General features: G+C 41.8%; 1 protein-coding gene across 11 annotated transcripts in view; it reads right to left on the reverse strand.

Moving 5' to 3' along the window:
• Nucleotides 1-9940: 9940 nt before the first annotated feature.
• The window catches only part of DLG2 (discs large MAGUK scaffold protein 2), a 1451407-nt gene continuing 1436825 nt past the window's right edge, over nt 9941-24522 (reverse strand). For 10 of the 11 annotated variants that reach the window (XM_021686448.1, XM_021686449.1, XM_044919513.1 and 7 more), the window contains 5 exons: nt 23519-23620; nt 20752-20924; nt 18567-18676; nt 13314-13405; nt 10311-11385 (listed from right to left, as the gene is read on the reverse strand). In XM_021686448.1, coding sequence (XP_021542123.1) covers nt 11279-11385; nt 13314-13405; nt 18567-18676; nt 20752-20924; nt 23519-23620 — 584 coding nt within the window. In that variant the 3' untranslated portion in view covers nt 10311-11278. Of the gene's footprint in view, nt 11386-13313; nt 13406-18566; nt 18677-20751; nt 20925-23518; nt 23621-24522 lie in introns of all 11 variants that reach the window. The other variant, XM_021686447.2, reaches the window with a different exon arrangement.

Raw genomic sequence — 24522 nt, forward strand, 5'->3', positions numbered from 1 at the left:
CGTGTGAGAGAGCATGGGGTGGGGGAGGGGCAGGAGGAGAGGGAGAAGCAGGCTCCCCTCTGAGCAGGGAGTCCAACACAGAGCTGATCCCAGAACCCTGGGATCCCAATGGCAGACCGGATTAAGCCACCCAGGTGCTCCTAGTTCATCCACTCTTGGAAGCCTTCCTTTTCTTGCTTTTTGTCCCTCAGTTCTGGTCAGGTCCTTTGATTAGCTAATTCCTGCATTTATCTTTGCTGAGAGGTTCTTTCCTGATAACATCTTTGGCTTTGACAAAGTGACTCATTCCTGACTTGGGGCAGGGGGACAGTTTACCCAGTTAGGAGGCAGATGGCTATCTGCTTGCCCATCAGGCTGGCCTTCTGGCCCTTTCCTGGTAATCACTGCTCCAAATCAGATCCTTAATTAACATTCACAAAGCCTGTCTGGAGTAGCCATAATGGACATTGAACAAGAGAAGTTGAAGCCTGAACTTGAGACCCAGGTCTGCTGCCAGCATGTGAACTTGGGGGACACTCCCCCTTTCCCTAAATCCTTATTTATTCATCTCTAAAATGGGGAGGGCGGTGGCCTTGTCTCTTTCACGGTGCGTGAAGATCAGTGAATAAATGTAATAATGACAGCTAACACTTGCTGGAAATCACCTGGCATGGCTCATGCATTCACGCACTTTTTAAGTTTTCTCCTCACAGCAGATGCTACTATCAGATTTTGGTAAGAATATTTGCCCTTGGATATGTTAAGGCCTTTGTCAAAGGTCACATAGCTAGTAAAGAGTCCAGTCAGAATTTGAACCCAGGTCTGCTGGTCTCAAGTCAGTGTTCTTACTTGTGATGTTGGATTGTCACTTTGTGGTCCTTAGAGGCGTGTGCCAAGGATTGCCTTTTCAGTTGGTGCAGTGGAGATAATCAGTCCTGGATTTAAACATGGATCAAGTATTTTATATAGAGGACTTTTGCAGACCCCCCCCACCCCCCACTCTGGAATACTAATAGACTGGCTGGGTTCCTATGTTTAAGGATGACGGCACCAAGCTATTTGCTCATTCCAAGGGATACCTCTATTCTCTACTATTTGCTTTTTTGTTTTTACCATTGTAGTTATTAACTCACTTTCTTGATTATAATGAATTTTTTTCTCCCAACGCTCCTTTCTTCACAGCTGATTCAGTTTTGTAGACTAGTGCGTCTTATACTTTAACCTGCATGGAATCACTGGGGAATCTGGTCAAAATGCAGATTCTGACTGAGTAGGTCTAGGAACTCTGTATTTCCAACAAGTTCCTCACCTGGCTCACAGAGAACCTCCTCGGACATTTCCCTTCCTAAACCAGTATTGGGGTGGACTGGCCCTTGTGGTTCTTACTTTGATTGCAAGATACCTTTAATAATAACCATCAGGAAACTTTGAAAGGACAAGGTTTAATACTCACCTATCCTGGAGGGTGCAGCACATGGGGGTGGTGGTGGGGGGCACAGCGGGAGACTGTGAGGAGGGAGGGAGGGAGGGAGGGAGACAGGGTGGAGTGCCCAGAGTTTTGCAGGCTCACTCTTTACAGGTACATTTAAAAGGTAGGAGCAGAAATTAAAGCTCTGGAAGGGAAACACAGTCGGTGGAGAAGTCCGTTATCTAAGACCAGGAGAGGTCTCTCAAACAAGGGAAATCGGGGGGGGGAGCTGGCTCTTTATCTAGTTGCTGTAGCTGGGAATGTGTTTATTGGAGACAGCTGCCTATGAAGTGGCTGCCTTGGCAATCTAAAAAACCTTAAAGCCAGGCACTTGCATTGCAATTTAAAAAACAAAACCCGTGTGGGGCTTACAGTGCAGGATGAGATATGGGGGTTAACAGATTCAGCAATGGCAGAGAAGAGACTCAATTTTGCCATACAGGTTCTTCCCAGGGTGTGAGAAATGGGGCAAATACTGAGCAGGTGTATGTCTGATTCCTAAACATCAAGGTCACTCTTTATGCACTCACTGGTCTGTTTTAAAGCTTCTCTGTTTTAATTAGCTTTTTAAAAAAATGCCTCAGCTACTAGGTTTATATTCCTTTAGAAGACAGGCTGTGCCCTGTACATTTGTTTTTATTCCAGCATCTAAATAGAGCCTGACTCCAAGCAAGTATTTATTGTTTGCTGACCAAACATATGATGAATGACAACTAGATAAATAAATAATACAAAATGCCAGCTTCTTTGCAAATGTTTTCATTGTAGGGCATTTAAAATTAATGCCTTTCTTTGCATAAAATGTTGGCTTTTCATGTATTTACTCCAGTTTTTAATGTGTTTATTGACCCAAGTTTAAAACAAGACATACATTCCTGTAACTTTATACTCTGAAGAGTTTTAAATGCTCAAAATTAAACTACCAATTGTTAAGGAAAAGGACCATGGACTTGAAGCCAGATTTAGTGGCTGTAGTTAATTAGGATGAGTAACATTGTAAAAAGAAACTGGTTTGGGGGCGCCTGGGTGGCTCAGATGGTTAAACGTCTGCCTTCAGCTCAGGTCATGATCCCAGGGTCCTTGGATGGAGCCCTGCGTCGGGCTCCCGGCTCAGAGGGGAGTCTGCCTCTTCTTGTCCCCCTGCCTCTGCCCCGTTCATGCGCACACGCGCGCTCTCTCTCTATCTCTGTCTCAAATGAATAAATAAAATCTAAAAAAAAAAAAAAAAAAGAAACTGGTTTGGAAGGACCATGGGGAGACATTTCCTTCTTGGGGGTGGGGAGGGAGCAGGCAGGTTATTCATACCAGAACTGCCAGATAAAGAAACAGAGGGGCACACAGAATTTCTACAGAAAGGTTACTATCAATGAAACAGGTGTGACCCATGAAAAAAGCCAAACAATTCATTTGGGATCCCACTCTTTAACTTGCTGGTGTTATATTTTTGTTGAATTGAAATCAACCGTTCTTTCTGAGGGACCCTAAGTTCATTAACAAAAAGTTAATTGTAATTTGTTATCTAGAGTGATAAGAAATTTGACAATTTGAATGTACCCCTGAAAATAAAATACTTTTCTTTCCTTCTTGCAGATGAAAGTAGAGTCAATTGTTTTTTGCTAAAATGAAGCCTGTTCTATGTGTTTCTCCCATTGTTTGGATGTCAGCTTTTTGCTGTGCAGTGTTCACCCAGGTCCTCCGTTTGAAGCCTGGAAGAGCAGATGTTACCTGAGTCTATTGTCCAGACAAGATGGGGAACCAGAACCAAGAAGATAGGGGTTAGACAGGAGGGTGAGAGAGAACTTGTGTCTCTGTCAGCCCTTGCCTTTTTGGCTTTGAGTAGTTGAGACCAGTGCTTTCTACTGATGTGTCAGTATTAGTTGTGAAGCATGTTGTCGCAAATCAGTTATCCTTTCAGTTTTTTTCCCTCATCTGCAAGAATACCTCACAATTTTAATGCCATTTGTGAGAATTATTTTAGGCAAAAAAATTTATTTTGGTACAGAAAGAAGACTAAACGTCATACCATCTATAAGCCATGGGTCATCAGGGCATGCTAATTTTACATAGAATCCTAAAATACTCAAATACAAGACCAACAAATTAAACTCAAGATTTAGATTTCCCTTCTGAAGGATGTGGGGCAGGGTTTGGAACCTGAAAATGTTTATGTCCGCTTTTGGGAAGAGCTGTTAGCTCTTTGATTGCTTTACTCTAATTGAGAGCCTTGACTTAGGGATCAGTCATCTTTGGTAGGTCCCAGGTGCCTGTTTCAAATTCTGCTAGCTGTCTCAGTGGCTGAAGAGGGTCTGTGCACTGGTTCATGTGACTTTGAAGCTAGGACTTGTGATGAGAAGCTAGGAGATGGCCTAGAGAAGGAATCAATATTTTGCAGTTCTCAGGAGCGGCACGCCGTCTTTAAGAGAGAAAGCTCCCAGGAGCTGGCCGAATGCAGGTCAGCATGCTGTTTCTCAAGCTGTGACTATGAGCTACAGTGAGAAATACATCTTACACCTGCCACAAACAACATGAAACCATATTTTTTTTGAAGTATTCCACACATGTATTTGGAGAGAGCTGGTATGTGCCTCCACTGGAATCTTTTTTTTTTTTTGGTATTAAATGCTATTTTAATTTTTTTAAATTGAAATATAGTTGATATATAAGATTATATTAATTTCAGGCGTGCAACATTGTGATTCGACAATTATATACATTATGAAATGCTCACCATGATTAAGTGTAGCCGCCATCTGTCACCATACAAAGTTACTACAATGTTATTTACTCTCTTCCCTATGCCATGCTTTCCATCCTTGTGACTTGTTTTACAACTGGAAGTCTGTACTTCTTAATCCTCTTCATCTGTTCTGCTTCTCCCCTTGTCTCCCTCCCCTCTGGCAATCACCAGTTTGTTCTCTGTGTTTATGAGTCTGTTAATATGAAATGGTATTTATCCTTACCACACGGGAGGCACTCTAATTTCTATTTCATTAAAAAAGGGTGCTGGTTTATGACCTACTGGTGGGTGGTCTACAGCAGTTTGAAAAACACTTACAGCCTGGCTACTCCAGCATTGTATCACCTGGGAGCTGGTTAGAAATGTAGGCTCTCGGCTCCTGCCTACACCTACTACATCAGAATCTGCATCTAAGGTGATTTTACGATTAAAGAGTAATCCAAGTATTCTAGCTTGGTTCCAGCTGTGCTGAGGGGAATTGGGGATGAGGTATGGACAAGGTGTGGACACGGGCTGTCAGATTAGAAGCAGGAGGGGAGCAGTTTCCTGATAGCCATCGTGCCTTCTGAGATGTCCCTAAGGGAAAGGTGGGTCACAGAGAGCCACTAGTGGGGTTATGAGACCTGGCAGTCCAGCCCCGTGGACGACATCATGCCCTGACCACTTCAGAGCCTCTGGGTCTGGTTGTGCTGGGAAAGCCGGTGGCCCCCCCTCCAGAGGTTCCTTAGCTTTGTCCCCCGCTGAGGCTTTTGCATTCTGTCACTGGATGTTTTAGTCTCAGAATATCTACAAAGACTATAGATTTGTAGCAAGACCCTCTGAGGTTCACAGATGTGCAGTCCACTTTTAGCTTTTGAGACTTCTAAACCTCATGTTTTTAAAATAGTTACATATAAGTTAAAGAGGGAAACAAAAAGTCAAAACCTCCCCTGCTTCCCCCACCCTGAATAAACACACCCAGTACTGGAGCTAATCTGGCTTTTGTGCAATGCTATCACTAATACTAAGCCTGGTGAGACTGTAAATGTTAAAAATTGAATAATTGTTGAAAGTTGAGGCCTGCATTGGGCTTGTAGCCTCAGTCAATGCCTTTCTTTTCTTTCTTAAAATTTTTTTAAATTTTTATTTATTTTTAAAATTTATTTATTTGACACACAGAGACACAGAGAGAGAGGGAACACAAGCAGAGGGAGTGGGAGAGGGAGAAGCAGGCTTCCCGCCAAGCAGGGAGCCTGATGCGGGGCTCGATCCCAGGACCCCGGGATCATGACCTGAGCCGAAGGCAGATGCTTAACGACTGAGCCACCCAGGCGCCCCTCTTTCTTAAAAATTTTTAAAGACTTTATTTGACAGAGAGAGAGAGAGAGAGAGAGAGAGAGCACAAGCAAGGGGAGTGGCCAAAGGGAAAGGGAGAAGCTCCCGCTGAGCAGGGAGCCTGATTCGGGGCTCCATCCCACGATTCTGGGATCATGACCTGAGCGGAAGGCAAACACTTAACCCACTGAGCCACCCAGGTGTCCCCAGTCAATGCCTTCATATGCTGTCTTTGCTCAGGGACAGCGACAGGACACCTGGTGGAGACTCCTGTGGGCCCCCAGTGATGGTCAGGATGGAATGACCAAGTCTGGTTTCCCAAATGACTGACCTGATGATGGGATAGTTTATCGTGAAGCAAAACCTACTGCATAGCGGTTGCTTTAATGGTGAAATTCCACTCCTCCCACGGGAGGAATTTGTTTTGGTCCTCCAGCTGTCAGAGCTACGCTGTCTAAATGTCAATATGACAAGGCATATGTTTAACCTCACAGGAAGAATTTAGAATATTATCTGGCAGATTCAGGTTCCTGAACCTGACATTTTTGGCACGTTCAGATCTCTGGAGCTGGTCTATTTTGTGGCCCAGGGTACATGAATAATGACATCTCCTCTCCAATTTGTGCCTTTCTTTGCATTTTAAGTATTAGATATGAAAAAAATATTTTTCTCAATTCTGAGTATCTTCTGGAATTTCACAATTTTGAAACCGGGGAATAGATTTTTTTTTTCCCACATAGATGTGGGGGTCTTTAAAAAAACCTGTCTTTTAATACATGGTTCACTCTTGGCCAAATCCTGATGAGAAGCAGGCGAGATAGTAACCATTTAGTTAAAAATATGTAAAAGCACCACTTTGGGCTCCTCTCAGCCCTGCCTGGGCTCCTCAGAGCAAACCTCCTCTAACTACACTTTAGCTCTGAAATCAGATAAATTTGATAAAAATAGAAATGGCTGATTCTATTCTTTATGAAGCAAGACAAATTATGCTTTGGGAGAAAATAATTTGCTATAAAGTATAAAATGTTTTAATATTTATATCTCATAATAAAACCATGACATGTTTATAAACACTCTATCAGGCATTTTTACAATGGGGCCACCGCTGACAGCAACGCAATAAAATATGCACAGACAACACTGAGTATGAAATATACATCTTGATTTTATAATTGTGTGTGCTTTATTTTTTACACAAATGGAATGGAAGTGTCGAATATTTACACTTAACAGGAGTGTAAGCTGTGCAGTGTCTCTGTAAACTCCAGCCCGGGCAAGGAGTGTTTCCTCCCTCCCTCTCCTCCTGCACTACAGCTCGATGGAGAAACATCCTGTCAGAGAGAAGCACGAAACTGTCATATTGAAAGGATCTAACGGGTACAGCCTGGTGCACTCAGAATTTAAGACACACTTAGGAAACACAAATTCAAAAAGGAGAGAAGAAAAGTTTGCCATCTCATTGGGAGTCAACCTTGCCATTTGGTTGTCTGTCCTCGTGAGTTGCTAGGGAGATTCTGTATTCCGCCCGTTAGGTGATCTTTGTCTAAATCATCCACCTGTCTTAGCTTGTCCTCAGCTGCTACAAGAAACTGCACAGCTGTACAAGAAATGATTTCCAAAGCACAGTTTTCAGTGAGGAAGGATATTTACAGACTGGAGTGTGTGTGTGGGTTTCCATCCACATTCATTCATACCCAATGTAGTATGTGTATACATTATATACATACCACATAGACCATAACATACACAGAAGTAAAATGCATATCCACAGAATTCTGTAGGGACATCTCTGCCAAATCAGTCGTCAGCATGTCACTCCACATGCTTTCAGAGAAATGTTCCCTTTTCCCCCTGGGAGTGACAAATGACCACGATAAGCTTAGGAACTAGCCCGACTCCTTGACTTAAATACTTTTGTAGGAATTTAGGCAGGACCAAGACAGGAAAAAAAGAGATGTTATTTCATCAGCGAGTCCATTCAATCTCACCAGAGCAATCACCAGCTGAAAAGCAGAGGGGGCTTCACATGAAAATGTGGGGGGGGAAGCTTATGAGTGGGGAAAAAATGTCTCTCTCCAAACCAAGGCGATGGCATGGCTTCAATGAGAAAGAGGTTTGCTGTCAGAATGATTTCGGGGCCAGAGTCTGCCTTTGTGGAGAGGAGGTGTCCTCAGAGCCACAGGATGGTGCTGAGAGTGGGCTCAGTGTGGACCAGCCTTCAGGCAGAGAGGCACCCAGGTGCTGCGGGGCCCAGAGCGCGTGTGCATCGTCACTGCCAGGGCAGCGGTGCAGGCTGGCTCAGTGAGGCGTGCTGGAGCTGGCTCCAGCCGGGGACCTCATGCTCAGCTTTGCTTTCTGGGCTGTGTAAGTGAAATGGTGACCCACAGGAATTGTGTCATCGGTCCAGTGTATGGACTTGCTGTCCGAATCAGCCATGAGCCCTTATAGGACAGAAAAATCACAGAGTGGGGTATGGGAGAGGAGATGCTCAGGACGTGTGAGGAGGAGAGAAAGGACAGGAAATGAGGGGAAAGGGGAATGAGGCAGGGGGGAAGAGAGACCCAAAGGGGGTAGAGAGATAGGGGAGTGAAGGGGAGGGAGTAACGAGAGACTGCAGAAGGAAGGCAGCACTCGGGGAAGACAGGCCAGTAGGAGAAAAGGAGAGGTGCACAAAGAGAGTGATGGAATGAGATAGAAATGGAAGGGGGAGAGCAGAGGAAAAGAAGGAGGGAAAACCAGAGGCGAGAGCCAGAGGCGTGGAGAGCTTTTCCCTGGCTCTGAGTCTGGAAGGGCTGGCAGTAGGATCTAAGACAGCTCACAGGCACCTGAGTGCAGCTTCGTAAAGATGGGCTCACTGAGCAGATGGCACCAAGCCAAGAACTTGGGGCTGGGGGGCGGGTGCAGGGGTGGGGAGAGGCCGGCAAAGAAATGGCCAACAGATCCTGTGGGAGGAGAGCAAAATACAAATGCCCCTGCAATTAGCTGACAAATGCGATTTTGAGTTTGGTAAAGCTGAGACCCCCGTGGTGCTACACATTGTACCAGAGCATGAAAAATAGCACCAGTGACACGATCTGGCACTTTTCCGAAAGGGCCCAGCATGTGAAGGTGATGTTGCGCCCCCAGCAAGCCTTCAGATTGGAGAGAGCTCCGGACAAAGTTTGCAGTGTTAGCACCAGTCTGGCCCCAGGCTCCAAGTGCATTTGCACCAGATGTAATCTGGGTAACTTTCCTGCCATATCCATACAATCATCAGATTTGCTGCAAAATACACCAGTTCATTGGAGCCATAGAGACCTCAACATTGGGAAGCGCAAGACAACACAACAAATGGAGGTGTAAATTCTATAGGAAAAGACCCTCTCACCAATTTGCTTGGTGATTCTTCAAGCAAATATATATGTATATATATTTATATAAATCTACATAAAAAAATCAGTGCAAATGCCAATTCTAATCTGGAAGCATCTACACTAGGAAAATAAATAATTATATTACTACAAAACCAAGGGTTGGTGGTTCAATTTGATTGTACTCAGCCACAGCAATACTTAATATTAAATGGAAAGCACATCACACGACCCGCGGAAACATCTACTCATTAATGACAGTCCTTTAAATAAATGGTTGCATGCTCAGTTGAGAAACCAAAGAAGTTATTATGGTGGCCTAAAAATAGAGCTGGGATCAGGAATGGCATTCTGGTGGCAGAAAACTTCTGGCAGCAATATTGATGAAAGTAGGCCTTGACCTGAAACTGGTGAATTGCAGCCGTGGACATAACTTTAAACATTTTGAGCATTCTAAGGAAGTCCCCCCCCAAATTTGACTTTCATCAGAGGGAAAATGCATTGCTAGCCCTTCCGTTGGCAAAGGCAGCCTCAAGACTATAGGTAGATGCATAATTTTGCATTTCTGTGTTTGTTTTGGTGACTGCAGCGAGGCAGACCGTGGTAGTTAGTGTAAGATGAACAACCTTGGGTTTGGAAAGAGACCCTCATTCTGAGCTCCGATGTTCTTACTATGAAGAAGCCCCATCACTGCTGATGGCTCTATCTCTCGCTCTCCCATCCCAGCCTGCATGCTGGTTTGCTGCACAGTGTGGCAGAATCCCTGCCAGGTCTGGATGTACCCCAGAAATAAGGCGATGGGGCTTAGTCTGGGTATGCATAGAACCCAGAGTTGAGTGGTTATTGAGATCACCGACAAGTCTCTCTCTAAACACTGTGGGCACAAGCAATGCTGATGTCATCATCAGCTCTAAAGTGGGATATAGGCTTCGGGAGTTTTTTTTAAATCATCATTATAATTGCTAAAAAATAGACTTGGTCCAGGTGCAGCCCCCAGAAAGGCAGTTCAATTGGTTGAGCTCAAAGCTGTTAATTGTCTTTTCTTGTGGTTCTCTTTGCCCTGTACACAGAAACAAAAGTCTGCACCCCTCACCCCCCCAACCAGATACTTCTCTCTTCCTCAAAGAAATAGTGCTTCTTGGGACAGATCTCTCCATGGCTCGATACCATCTCTGGCTGTTACAAAACCCTGTTACTTGTGAAATAGACAAACAAACAAACAAACAAACTCCTAATTACTCATGGTTGGCCAAAATACTAAATGATCCTTTGAGAACTGCATGTAAGTAACTAGAAACAAAGTTATTGAACTATTTGCATGGCAGACCCAGGTTAATAAGATAAAAGCAAAAACTTCCCTTTAGATCATTTGCATGAGTTTGTCTCTGAAAGCCATCAGCTTAAAAATGCATTAACCAAATGTCTTCCAAAAATACCCATGAGGGCAACTCATTAAGGGATGTGCTCCATGAGAGTGTGTCACTAATATGGAAGGGAGATCATGGGAGGTAAGTGAGGGAGAAGTCTTTGTCAGACTTTGGAAAGAACTCAGATGCTCTTAATGGATCATTGGCAACAAAAGGGAGAGTGCAAGTTTCAGTTCTTGAATTTGATCATTTGCTGATAGTGCATACATTTAGTCTTTCAATTAGTCTTTACAAAATATTTCACAAAACTTTTTTAACCTATAGAAATTTGTTTCTATACATTTAATATATTTTATTGTATAAATTATTCTCATCTTTAGTGCCTCCTTTCAGTTTATAAATGGCAAAATAGACAATAAACAATCATAAAGCTAACCTCAGGTGGAACCCCCTCCTCTCAGGGAGGTCAGTCCTCCATACACTTGTGAATTTTATGAAATGCTCGTCTTTGTAGATGCCAGTCAAAGAAACTACACACTTATCCTTCCCTGATATTATGCCATCTCCAAAGGGACTCCTTTACTTTTTCCTTCTTTCTTTCTTTTGCTCGTTAAGAAATCAAAGAGTGTGCATAGTTATAAAATTCGAAGTGTACCAATTACAGATGTGGGTAATGGGAAGGTTGGTGAAGTTCAAGTGCTGGCAACTTTTCTTTAAAGCAAAAGACATAGAGAGCTCAGCAGCTAAATCAGCTCTGGATATCTGCTGGGGTGAGGAGGCTGCCCATCTCTTGGGCAGAAAGCCCATCAGAGGTTCATCCCTACACCTGGCACTTTGAGCAAACCAAAGCCTTCCTGCATACTGCAATGTCTTTTCTGTCCCACCCTGTGGCCCCTCCGTTTCCTTCATGGCTTCACACAGTTTGTGTTGTACATTCATAAGAATTCACATTGACTGCAAAAACATAAATGCAACAAAAACATAAAAGCCTCCAAGTAGTATATTATATATATTTTGTTCTTCTAAATGCTCTTCTGTCATTGTCGGAAGTGCAGTAGCTAATTTATAACTTTTCCTTTGAGGGAATCCAGATGAAAGGCCCAGATTGCTCTTCAATAACAAGCTTGCATTGATTATATATATCTTCTAAGGTGTCTCCTTGGACAATAGCTAGAACAAGAGTAAACACGCCAGAGTTAGGAATCGTTCCCTGCCTGGTAAAGAACAGCCCTCAATCACACAGCAGAAGCTCAAACCAGTGACAGATGAACTCATCTGGAAGCTTCATATTACTTTTCATTAGTAAGAAAAGTGGGAAATTTACTTAAGCAAGGTCATGTCAGTGATTAAAAGAAAAAAAAATGCTTTCAGTGCATGTCCTGGATCAGCTAACAAATGCACCCCGGTCTTTTTACCTTCTATACGTCTGTCTGTGGTTCTGGAAAATGAATCATTTATATATTCAAATTTTATGGGTGCTTACTCTGGGCCAGGCACCGGGCTAGGCACTGATCAATTTTCAGATTGAGATCTCCTTGCTTATCAAAAGAAAGCTGGCCTTTTATTCTATATACTGTGTGTACCTTGGCAGGTGCAGAAATTTAGACATTTTTGACATAGAGAAAGTAATAAGGTTGTGGAGGCAACTTGAGTTAACCCCTTCAACCCCCAAGCCCTTAATAGGAAACCCCACTCATTCTCCAAGTAATCTGGTAAATTGATATTTTGCTATAACAGGGCCGCTCATATTGGGAATGCTTTATGACAGCTACTTATAAGAAACATAAATAAGAGGAAATATACACAAACAGCTAATCTGTGAATTACCTAAAACACCAAGTCACCTGAAGCAGATTTAAGTATATTTCATAATGTCCTTTGAACTAAAGTTAGCTTACAGAGAGATCTCCAAAACATGTCAGTACTATCTGTAGGACATTAGGGATTAATAATGAATTGCTACTGAAACATAGTTAGATCTTCAAAAGCAACCCTGAGAATATATTGATTACTGTATTTTATTTCTGAGTATGAACCACTGGTCAAAATGTGCATAACTGTGATTTGATGTTTATACCTGGATGTTCTTTCAGGATAAAACACGACTCATACCTTTGTTACTGATCGAAATTTTACTTAAGATTACTCGGTTCAGCGTATTTGCAAACTGCTAAGTCACTGGCATTTTCATATTCTGAGTAAGACAAACAGTAAAGCATCTAACTTCTCATAAGGAAATTCAGGAGGAAACTTTTTGTTTTTAAACCATTTGTTTTGTTGTAAAGCAATTTCCACACAGTTTGATTACTCTTTGGATTTGATCAGTGTTTCATGAACGTGGGTAAGAACAGAGAACCCGGGATTCCCGGGGCAAGAAAATCTTCCTCTATTCTCCAAACTTCATGTTTCCAGGAAATATTTAAAAAGAAAAGCGAAGTTTTGCCCTGGGACTTGACATGGAATCAATGGAAACACAGGAAAGTGGTTCAGCATCTTGTTCAATTGCTGCTAGCAGGACGCAGACCTGCCCCTCATCGAAGCAGAGAATGGAGCCCTGAGACTGCTTCTCACGAGGCATTGCTTTGGATGTTCCCTAACTGAGCCCTAAAGGTTTCTTTTTCAAGTTTTCTGATGATATCAGGGCGATAGTTTAATGCCTAAAATCTTCTTCTTCTTTTTTTTTTTTTAAGAGAGGGAGTGAAGGGGGAGGAGCAGAGAGATCTCCAAGCAGGCTCCATGCCCAGCGCAGACCCGGACCCCGGGACCATGAGATTTGACCTGAGCCGAAATCAAGAGTCGGACGCTTAACTGACTGAGCCACCCAGGCGCCCTGCCTGAAATCTTAATAGCAGGAGATAGCTCAGTGCCATCCTTGGCTCATGCTTTTGCATAGGGCCACTGGGGACCTAGAGCTGGCTGTGGCTGAATCCAGAGAAGACAGAACCCAGAGTTCTGGATCAGATAGGTAAAACAGAGGGAAATTAGTGTTTCTCAGTGGGAAGGTTTTAGGGCCCAGGTATACCCGGCCCGAAGCCCTCTCTAATGCTAAATGTCAGACCATCGATCCTTTCTCATAGTCCAGGGGTAAATGAACTTACCTGTAAAATATTCTCCAAATTCTTGTTCTAGCTTAATTGCACGATCATAGGTTTTCTTGGCTTGTTCCTCTGTTAGACGCTTATTCATCTCCCTGGGGAAATGAGGGTTTGGTATTAGAACACACAGGGAATGTGCCAAATCCTGAAAAATTAAAATCTGTGGCAAAAATGAATCCTGCAGGAAGCACAGTGTAATTTTACTAGAGGCTTCCTAGTCCTTATTTGGGACTCTTTTTGCTGGAAGAATTTCAGCAACAAGGACACCCTCCCAGAGCGCTCCCTCTCGGAGGGCAGTCTCTCGGTTTCACACTGGACTGATGCAGAATCTGTCTCTCTCTGACTTCCAGTCACTGGTCCCTGTTCCGTCCTCTGTAGTCAAACAGGACTAAACCTCTTTCTTCCATGACAGGCACTGGGGTCTTTAAATCAAGTGCTCATATGTCCCTTGAGGCTACCACTCCTTCAGAATAAACTGTCCTACTCCCTTCATCTCTTCTCCCATTGGATGTGATTTCCAAGTCCTAACCTTCCTGGTTACCCCTCCTTGGACTTTGTCCTAGACTGTCTCGACCTCTCTTAAACGTGGGACATAGATTCGAACGAAATCTTCTAGGGGTGGTCAGAGGCGGGGAGAGGAGATGGAGAGGAGTGAGAGGACATCATCACATTCTGTCCCTCAGCACATCTGAGAGAACTAGACTTGACTCTTGGCAGGGTCTGCTATCCCAGGAACCTTTGAATTCTCCATTCCCCATCTTCCCCATGGGCTGCTGTTCATCTTCAGTGTGTAGCAGGAAATGTTTGGAGTGGAGAAATAGAAAGTGCTTCCCGAGAATTCTAGAAAAGGTGACAGGCCCCTCAGGAATGTGCATCTTTCAGGCTGAAGGGGCATTCTGTGGCTCTCCCCGCTCAACTTCTGCAAAGGGCGAGGCATGTCTACAGCAACAAGAGCCCTGAACTTCATCTGTTTTTTTTTTTTAAAGATTTATTTATTTGAGAGAGAGAGAAAACGAGTGGGGGGAGGGGCAGCAGACTCCCCGCTGAGTGCGGAGCAATCCCATGACCCTGAGATCATGGCCTAAGCGGAAACCAACAGCTGGATGCTTAATAGACTGAGCCACCCAGGTGCCCTGAACTTCATCTGCTTTTATAATCAAATGGCATTAGAAGGATTGGCTGAGGGAGGCATGAATAAATGGACACAGAGAGAATGTAACAATCAAATGTGCCTCGACCAAAATATTTTCAAATAGATTATAAGCAAGTAACCTCCATAGAGAACAAGGATAGAGAATCTCAGTAAGAGTCTCCAGTGTTGACTTGGTTTTGTTGTTGTTCTGATAGGAGAATGGGCTATAAAGGAATTATGCCTGGGATTCTCTCGTGTCCCTTTCTTTCTGTTAGTCTGTCAACTCTTGGTGTATATAAGTGCTGCTTAATTATTGTAAGATTACTGAAATCCAACCTCAAGGACAAATTGAGCAGGAAGGAAATGGAAAATAACCCAACCTACTGATTCCTAACCAGGGGCAGCTTTATCTTCGCAGGTCCTCTAGGTGGTAAAATTTTTTGCCTACCAAACAAACTGTACTTCTTAAATAAAAATTATATTATCTTCCTGTTTTTTTAAATCAAAGACATTTTATTAATCAAAGACTGACAATGCTTGCCTCTGATGATCATATGAATAGAAGCATGGCTGCACTGGGCTGATAAAAGTCTAGCCAAGGGCAGAGGTATTTTGGTTGGCCCACTGGGATGCATCACAGGGGCAAGTAGAATATTGAAAGCATTGCTGCCTTTGCATGTCCCCGAGGAAGCCAGAGACTGGGGTCTGGTTTTAGGCATGTCACTGTGTAGAGCATGTCACTGTGGCCTGAAGTAATAAAGAGACTTGAGAAGGTAAAAGAGTAAATCTGATGTCAGAACTCAAAGTTTTGGGGTTCTTTTAAAGCCAACTTTTAGTCAAACAGATTTTCCATTACACCAAGACTTTCCCAAGGGGCTTATTTGGAAAAAAAAAATTAAAAACTGAAGTCAGACATTAACATGATTCCGGACATGATTTAATGGCTGCAATAGAAAAAAAAAAATAGGAATTTCCTGAACTCTTGATGTTGAGATAAATTCATCTTGTCCTGAGGGATGCTATCTATGATTCTCCTCCCAAATAGCACTAGTCCTAGAAGCTGTGAGTGGATGTCACCCTTGGGTTCAGAAGATGCTGGGCTAAACCCAGGGATATTTTTCATAGAAAGACAGGGTTTTGCTCCAGATGTCAAGAAATCATGTGGCTCTGGATCTTCTTTTACTTCCCTGGCTCATGCTAGCCTGTGTTCTCTGAATTCCCTTTGCACTTACTGTAGCCCTCACTGAATTTCCATTTTTATCCTCTAACATATCCATTATATCCTTTGTCTCCTTGTCTAATCTGTGAGTTCACTGAGGGCAGAGACCAGGGTTTGTACATCAGCATGTGTCATGGAGCCTGGCTCAAGACTTCTTTGTTAAATGAGTAAGTGAATGAATGAATGGAGGACTAGATAAATCAACATAATTATGATACAGCTGAAGACAGAAGAAAACATGGGCCACCGTGGGAGCAAGAAGGTAAAAGCAGATTGGGGTCGGCAAGGTAAAGAGACACAGGAAAGTTTCCCAATGCCATGGGGTGGGTGTGAGGAACAGGGGTCATGTGGTGGCACTCTATAAAAATAACACCCCTTTCCTCCACAGCCTTGATTTTATGCTCCTCTGAAGAGTCAGCTATGTATGTGCTAATAGGCTCTGTGGTTTGATGTGGATGATGCACTTGAGAAATACTGTGTGTGATGCTGTACCAATGCCCAAATGTGACAGTGGCCATGCTTTTGTTCCAGTTGACCTAGCATTCACCCCTCCCCGGGGAGTGGGCAGATCATGGCAGCTTTGGTCCTGAAGTAAAACCCTTGGAAAAGAGGGAGCTGGAAAGTAAACATCCAGTTTAATAATAAGATCCCATTAGTCTGAATGTCACCATCACGGCACTCGAGACTCATGAATATGGCTGCAGCAAATTATGTCAGGTTCACGGTCCTCATTGTGGGATCCAGCCATCGGAATGTTTAATTTTCCTTGGTGATAAGTGGCTGTGACAGTGCCCCAAGGTAACACTAGATAAGTCATCTCATAGTTGTGTAAGGAAGGAGAACTTCTCCTACGTCGCACCAGATGGGAATATCTCCCACTATCACACTGAAGCACATGGGCAACTGCTGTGTCTCCCTCAGGCCTCACTTCCCTGGGAAGCCATTTATCCCCCCCACGTATTTATGATGTGAAAACTTATTCTTCTATTTCTGAAACAGGCCTTTAAGATACTGTTCCCAGGAGGTGGGGGCCACTTTTCTGTTCTTCTTCTTCATGTTAGCATTGCTAATAATATTTATGAGGCTCTTTACAGATCATAAATCACTTTTACATAATGAAATTTATGGTTGCTTAATTTACTCTGTGCACTACCCAACACCATATCCTAGATGAGGAGAGATTTCAAGCATGCTACCAGGGATAACACCATCAAGAACCAGTATTTTATCATCAACACACATTTTTTTCCACGTGCCAATTCTGGGCAAAGCTCTTGACGTTAAAATTTAACACCTAAATTCTCAGGGCAGAAGGTACTGTCAGTGACCTCCTGATTTTATTTTTTCATCTTGGTAAGAACCTTTGTTTGTCTTTCATGTATGTGAATGTATTCTGCTTTTAAGACACCTCTCTGGCAATTTCCCCAGAGACTGACTGTGTATTTAACTTAATTCTCTTAGGTTGCAGTTCCAGCTACTGCAGCTTACTCTGTTTCTTCACTCCTAGAGAAGACATGGAACAGCTGGCTGATACCTTCTGCAAGTAATTGTTTCACCTCTGGGATTAAGTAATTTCCTTCTCTTTGGTTTTTCCATGTGCACTGTTCTCCAGTACTCTGTGGCTCACTTCTGAACCCTGTCAAGTGCTCTAAGATCTCGAGGGCCAAATGGAGGCACATTTGAGCAAAGCTCTTGCCAACAGACATAGCGGCATTATCTCTTGTGACCTCATGGAAAAGGTAGTTTATGTGTTTTGTGATGATAAAATAGTTTTATTCCTTTTACAGGGAAGTAACTTGAAATTTTTTACAGTTATAGTGGCTACTGTTTATTGAGTACTTATTATATGCTAAAGACCATATGGGGAGCTTCATATTCATGATCATGTTTAACCTTTATACCAGCTGTGAGGTATGTATTATTAATGTGCCTAGTGGAGAGGAGAGGAACTAAATCTTAAGGAGGTCAAGCAACTTGCCTGAGGTGACAAAACTGATCAGAGACAAAGGGAAAAATCAAATCTAGCCCGACCGATTTTCAAGTCGCTGCCTTTTGGCTACTACGGCAGCCTCACGTTTGTATGGGAATTGTCTAGAAAGCAGTGCAATAATTTCTATCAAATTGCCACTGAAAATATGTTACTTTATGGTCTAGTTGTGAATATTTGCCCAATTTGTTTAGTGATTTTGAAGGAAGCTATTTTGCCAGTCCTCTGAAAAATAAAAAGAACCACAAAAAAATCCAAGTTATACATTTTTGCCTTATTCATAAATATGCACTGGTATGGAGCTGTTGGTTTAAGTTATAGATGTGTTACTGCTATGTCACTAAGAAAACTCCCTTTTAAGGATAGTGGTCTACATACATGAGGTTTTCATTAAGGAACAGAAGAATTCTATGCTAGAACTAAATGAAATGTCAATAGAAAGAGTCTAAAATATTGTCTGCTCCCTCTATAAAAACCTACGCATTTAAAAAGATTTACTAATGGAACTGCTTTCAGAAGAAAGAGACAAGCAAAGACGATTGCTTCCTATCATTTGAAAACCAAACCAAACCAACCTACCTTCAAAACAACAAAACAAAAGAAATCACACACACACACACACGCACACACATACAGACATGCGTGCGCGTGCGCACACACACACACACACACAAAACAACTTGTGAAATGAACTTAAAAATCAAGAATCATTAGTGAAGACACGTTAGGGAATTACTGACAATATGTCTCTAGTGGTTCAAAAACACTTTCATGTATTTTTTTTCCCAAAAGGAAATGCTTTAAAAAATCAACAATGGCACTTCTGACTTCTAAGCACTTAGGACCAAGAGCTGTCAGCAATTTGCTGTGTCACATGGAACAGGCGGCGGGTGACAGCCTCCTGTGCCCTCCACTTACATCAGAGGTTCCAGAGATTTGGGCTTAATGAAGATGGCAATGGGATAGAGCTGGGCAACTTGTAACCGCTTGATAGCATTTCCTGACACGTCAAGTATACAGTGTTTGCCCTGGTAGGAAGAGAAGAAAAATATGGAGTTAATCCAGAAAGAATGATCATAATCCAACCAAAACAAACAAACAAACAAAACAAAAAGTAAGTATGTTTTCAAAGAAGGTAAGGGATACTGAATTTCTAATGGTTGAAAAAGGATCACTGCAAAGCATAAATAAAAGTTGATATTCAGGGTCATCACTGATTGCTTTTGATAACTCATCTTTATTACTCCCTTACTAAGTGCCTGACACTGCAATAGAGATTTTACATGTGTTACCTCAGCTTAATTTTCTTAAATATCTGATGTTTTGCAAAAGAAGACGTGTAGCCTTATGTAATATGATTGGGTCCACACTCATGAAGCTCATAAACCATCTCTGAAGATAACTGTCAACAAGAAATCTCCAAATCTACAAGATAGGTATTACCAGCCACATTTGACGGAAGATAAGACTAAGGCTTAGAAACAATAAGTAACTTGCTCAAAGTCTCAGTGCTAGAAGAACTCAAACCCAAGTCTTGAGCACTGACAGAAGTGTTGGTTGGAATAAGTAGCTACCTCACTGTCTCACCCTGACCAATGTTAAGTCTGGAGAAATGGTAATCATGTGAACTTGGAACAATTCCATAAATACTTGCTGAGTGCTTATATGTATCCTGCCCTGGATATGCTCAGTCCAGTATAGCTAAGGACAGACACAAAAGAGTTACCTTCAATATTACGTCTTTAAATTTCTTGTTTGTTACATGAAAACTCTATTACATATAGCACACCTCATTTAACTGGGCTTCCACTGCAGTGAGTGCTCAGAGCAAGGAGTTGCTTTATAAAGTATTTCGGGAAAAGTAGGATACATTTGGCAAACATCATATTCTAACTCCCGGAGAGAAATGGCCTCATTACCCTGAGGCCAGAAGAACTTTAGAAAAGAAGAGAAAAAGCATTTTGTACAGATAGGAACAGTGCTAAATCAATAACAGGGGATTACAAACTTTCTATAATACCGAATGAAAATGAAGACTGTAGTGAATACTTGGGCTCTTACAGGAGAAACATAATAAGATGGTTCAAACCCTATATCACTTAAGCAATAAATTCCAAGTTTGCTCTCTGTGAAATGCAACAGCTAAACAAAATGTTTAAATGCTGTTTGATTATTCACTGGCCAGAACATTTCAAGTTAACAAAGGTTATATTTACATGTTCAAAGAGAAGAATAGATGCAATCATCCAGGAAACTGATTAGAAACACATGATATAGCTCAAAGAACCTAACTTTTGAGAGAAAGGAAGAGATGCACCTTACTGTATTCTCACATAGACATTAAAATTTCTTGTTTATTTTTTACCAGGACATCAAAAGGCTATGTTAAATCACAACAAATCAACCTAACAAATATTAATTATGTAACAAATGGGATTGGCTCTTAACTCTTTTCTTTTCTCCCATGAAATTGGTCCTCCGTGTTGACAGTAAATTAGGATCTCTCTATAGGCAGATCTTAGAGCCACACTCATGTGCCTTCCTATCCTGTTCTCTCTTGAACATTCTCTTCTTTTCCATGTCCTTGAAATTATCAATGGGAAGGAAATGGCAGTATTCACACCTCTTCTAAGTTGGAATTTCTGCCAGCTGTAGGCTAGGCCCTAGCCCTCTTCATCTATCTACCCCTTCACTATGAGTGTCCCAGGTTTTCAGGGAGATAAAATGTAACTCTTTCAAACAAAAAGAATTGAGGGCCCTGATTTAAACAACCAAGAGTAATAAAGCTTCCTTAATAAATTCAATGTTGTTTACTGCGGCCAAAGATAAGTGAGTCAAGGACAAAGTCAATCTCCATAAACTTCAAGCTGTTAATTGCCTTTAGGTTTATAACCCCCTCCTCCCCAGGAGTCAGCCAGCATACCTTATTGAGATTAGAACAAAGATTAATGACCTTGCTCTAAAGTCATTCTCTGCTTAGAGGTCTTAAAACGAATATTTAATCAAAATTTACAACTGCAATCAGGAAAGAGTAATGACCAAAAATGCAGTTTGCCACCTGGAACCTTCTTTAGGGGAGGTATGAGATGATTGGGGGATATACCCTTTCTGCTACGAATCTCACAGACTGCACACTCGTTCCGTATAAGTTGTCATTGTACTGGCCAGCTTCTATAAACTTGTGCTCTTGGATATCTTTCTCCATTTGTTCTCTGGAAATGACAAAGTGATAGTCTCTGCCATCCACCTCATAGTCACGCTTTGGCCTCGTAGTATCTTTATAAAAGAAAAACAATAAAATTAAGGTAATTTATATTCATAAACAGCCTTTACACCTATTTTCTTCCCCACACCCTCAACATAGATATACAAAAATATGTAATATGGAGGACCATGACATAGTAACAGGTACCCGTTACCTGTTAGCCTCCCACTGTAAGCAACTACAAAACTAGACAAAGTGTATGGAACAGCCATTGTCGGGCATCAGATGACAGGCAGCCCAGGGCTGTGACCTTGAGACTGGAGAAACACACAAGGGGAACTCTACATTCACTCCACTTCCATTTCCAAGTGGAGGGTCTAGAGGTTATTTAGTGCTAGGAGACACTAGAGTTCAGTCAGAACTGAGTATTTGCTTGAGAACATGGAAAGGCTACAATTTAACATTATTTAATTTAATTAATTTTTTTTTTTTTAGAGAGGGAGGCAGGGGCAGGGGCAGGTTCCATGCCCAGCAAGGAGCCCAATGTGGGGCTGGAACTCACAACTCTGAGATGATGACCTGAGCCAAAATTCAGGAGCCAGACACTTAACTGACTGAGTGGAAATGCTACAATTTAGAAGGTTACTCTACATTTATTCTAGACCCACCTTCACAAAGTGTAAAACCAAGTCAGAACTGAAGACACTGATTTGCCAGTAAATTATTATCAGCCAGAACAAAAACATAATATTCTATACAGAAAGGTAACCAAATCCAGACTCTCAATAACATAGTGTCACAATGTCCAGTACATGATAAAAGATTATGGGACAAACAAATAAGCAAGAAAATATGTCAGGAGGAAAAAAAAAGGACAAACAGTAAAAATATATTCAGGGATTAGAAAGATGTGAAATGAGATCATCACAGTTTAGGTGGGACTAAAAGTCATCAATTCTAACCATGGTTAGAGGTGACTGAAGTTCTTAGTAAGAAGAGAAGGGAAAACAATCCTATCAATATAAATAAAAGATGTTAAAATATTTCCAATCTTTGACTCAGATATTTTCTTCCTAGGAATCTATCTTAAAAAATTATCAAAGCTTCAGATAAAGTTTTATCTTAAAGATATTCATTATATTAATTTATAAATTATAAATAATAATTATCACATAATTATAATTATATTTTAATTATAATTTGTAAGAGTGAAAAGGAGAGACAACCCAAAATACCCATAAATGAGGAATGATTATGATGTAATAATCATTTAAAATATTTACATAAAATTTTAAATAATGTTAAGCCAAAAAAATTGTATATATCCAATATGTACCCAATCAAGGGAAAAATAGGTGAAACTCTATGAAAATATTAACAATGATGTTATCTCTGGATACTCTGAAAGTCTGTATATTTTTAATTTTCTCGCTTAAATTTCTTTTTAGCATTTCCCAGGTTTTGTGCAATGAGCATATATTGAATATCATAAAATAGTGCTATTAATTAAAACAAAAGAAAGCATGCAAGGTGGAGGGGAAAGTGGGAGTGGTCATTAAGGACTGTCTGGGTTTTTTTCTTTCCAAAGTGGAGGAACGCACTGGAGGCTGCTATGCATGGAGTAGGGTTTGACTTGATCATTTCTGTCTGGAGTCTTTCTCAAGATAGGCTCTTTGGCAGGATCTCTTTCCAGAGTTCTTGCTGGGAATAGTTTCATGAGATACAGCAATCACTCTAGCTCCCCTCTGTCTCCGTACTTGCACACACTCGACTGCTACTCTTAGGTATTCTGGGTGACATCTGCAGTGCTGAAATATAAGAGACACTTCAAAGCATAAAGCTTCAAAAATGTACAGTGAGAAAGAAATATTTGTTGGGATAGATTTAAGAGTTCAATTATCTAATAAATTGAAATTCCCTCTGTGTGTGTGTGTGTGTGGGGGGGAATCTGTATAAACACACACACACTCACACAGAAGCATTTATGTGATGCTGTGGGAGTAGGGGTGAATGGGAAGGTGTGGTGTGCATGGGACACAGAGCAGATAGACTCTGATGGGACTATACTCAGTGGGACCAGGAGACCCAATGATCCTCCGTCAGGACAAGAAAGCAGATTAAAATCTGGGATGGCCTAGAGGGTAGATGAAAGTTTTACACGTCTTCTTGTCTTCACCTCTCATATCCTGGCACTGTTACCACCCATGGAGAAGGCTGTTTTGTTTTGGGATTGACACGTGGCCCTAAGTCATCCTGAGATGATTTTAATACATGGCTTTGTCTCTGATCTCTCTTATTCTATGGGAAAAGATGCTTCAGTGGCATTTCAATCCATTTATAAGAACATACTGATGCCTATCAATAATTCTATGCTATTTTAAAGGCTATGGGAGTTACAGGATGACAGGATTCACCCTGCCTTCTGGGGGATCACAGTCAGTTTGGAGGACGTATTATACTCACTAAATAGAGAATACACAGCAGCACAGATGAGAAGTGTTAAGCAGAGAAAATTAAGATGCTTTCAGATTAAAAGAAAGATGTTCAGATAACAGGAAACGGATAGTATCCAAATCACTGAAGACACCACTGAGGAACAGAATTACACTTTATCATCTCAAAGGAGGGGAGCCTTTCTTCCAGCAAAAAGAGAAATGATACTTACGAGGCACACAGGAGCCAAATTTGTCAGGGAATTCAGATATCAAGTCGTCATTGATCCGATCCTTCATGGGGCCCAGGATAATCACTGGCCGGGTATAGTTTACTGCAGAGAAGGAAGGGGAGATGCAAATGAGGGGAAAGATGTGAACAGGACTGCACAACTGCTCTGCATAGGTGAGTCTTAAGGCGAAATTACCAAACAGAACTGCTAAGGGCATTACTTCATTGGCTAAGTTGCCCACAAAGCCTGGCAGGAGAAATTGGTGTTTTAACACTAGGTATGTTGGCTGTGCCTACTTTCTGGAATTTTCCAATAGGGAAAAGCAACTGCAGTGTCTGTCAATGAAAAGAAATGTTTGGAGGGGTTTTGCTTACTCTTCGGTTATGCCTACACAATGTCAAAACAACTAACGAATTTAGTCAATTGAGTGGGAGAAAAAAGATTCCAAAGCAGCTGTCTGGCCATTGTTTAGATAATGACTTTAAGAAGTAATTGTTAGTATAATGACACCTTATGTTTTTTATAATTTCTTTTCCTCAGCTCAAAATGCTCTCTATCTCTGCTGGGGTTTTCCCAATTCCTTTGTAACATGAGGGTAGAAGGAACTCTAAAGTCCATTTGGTACAACTCCTCCTCTGATGCTTGAATCGTTCTGCAATATCCTTGTCAATAGCCATTAGCCTCTGTATAAATGCCTCCTAGAAAAAGAAATGGAGCAGCCTAGAGGATGGCCTGTATCTTAGGGCGGGTCTGATAGAAAGCCTTTCTCAATACTCAGCTGACATCAGTCTCCCAGGAGATTTTATCCATTTGTCCTGTAGGTCGGGCTCTGTAGTGATTCAACTGTGCTCCTTCCACTCAGGACCACTCATCTGGAGGGCCGCCTCATCCTCCTGGGAGCCGCCCCTGCCTGTGCTTAGCAGGGAAGTTGTTTGTGCCAAAGAGAGAGCAGGGTCTGGTCTGGGGACAGTGGAGTATTAAGCAGAGTTTATCCTCCTTAGTCC

The sequence above is a fragment of the Neomonachus schauinslandi genome, chromosome 11, assembly GCF_002201575.2.
Source record: "Neomonachus schauinslandi chromosome 11, ASM220157v2, whole genome shotgun sequence".
Lineage (NCBI taxonomy): Eukaryota > Metazoa > Chordata > Mammalia > Carnivora > Phocidae > Neomonachus > Neomonachus schauinslandi.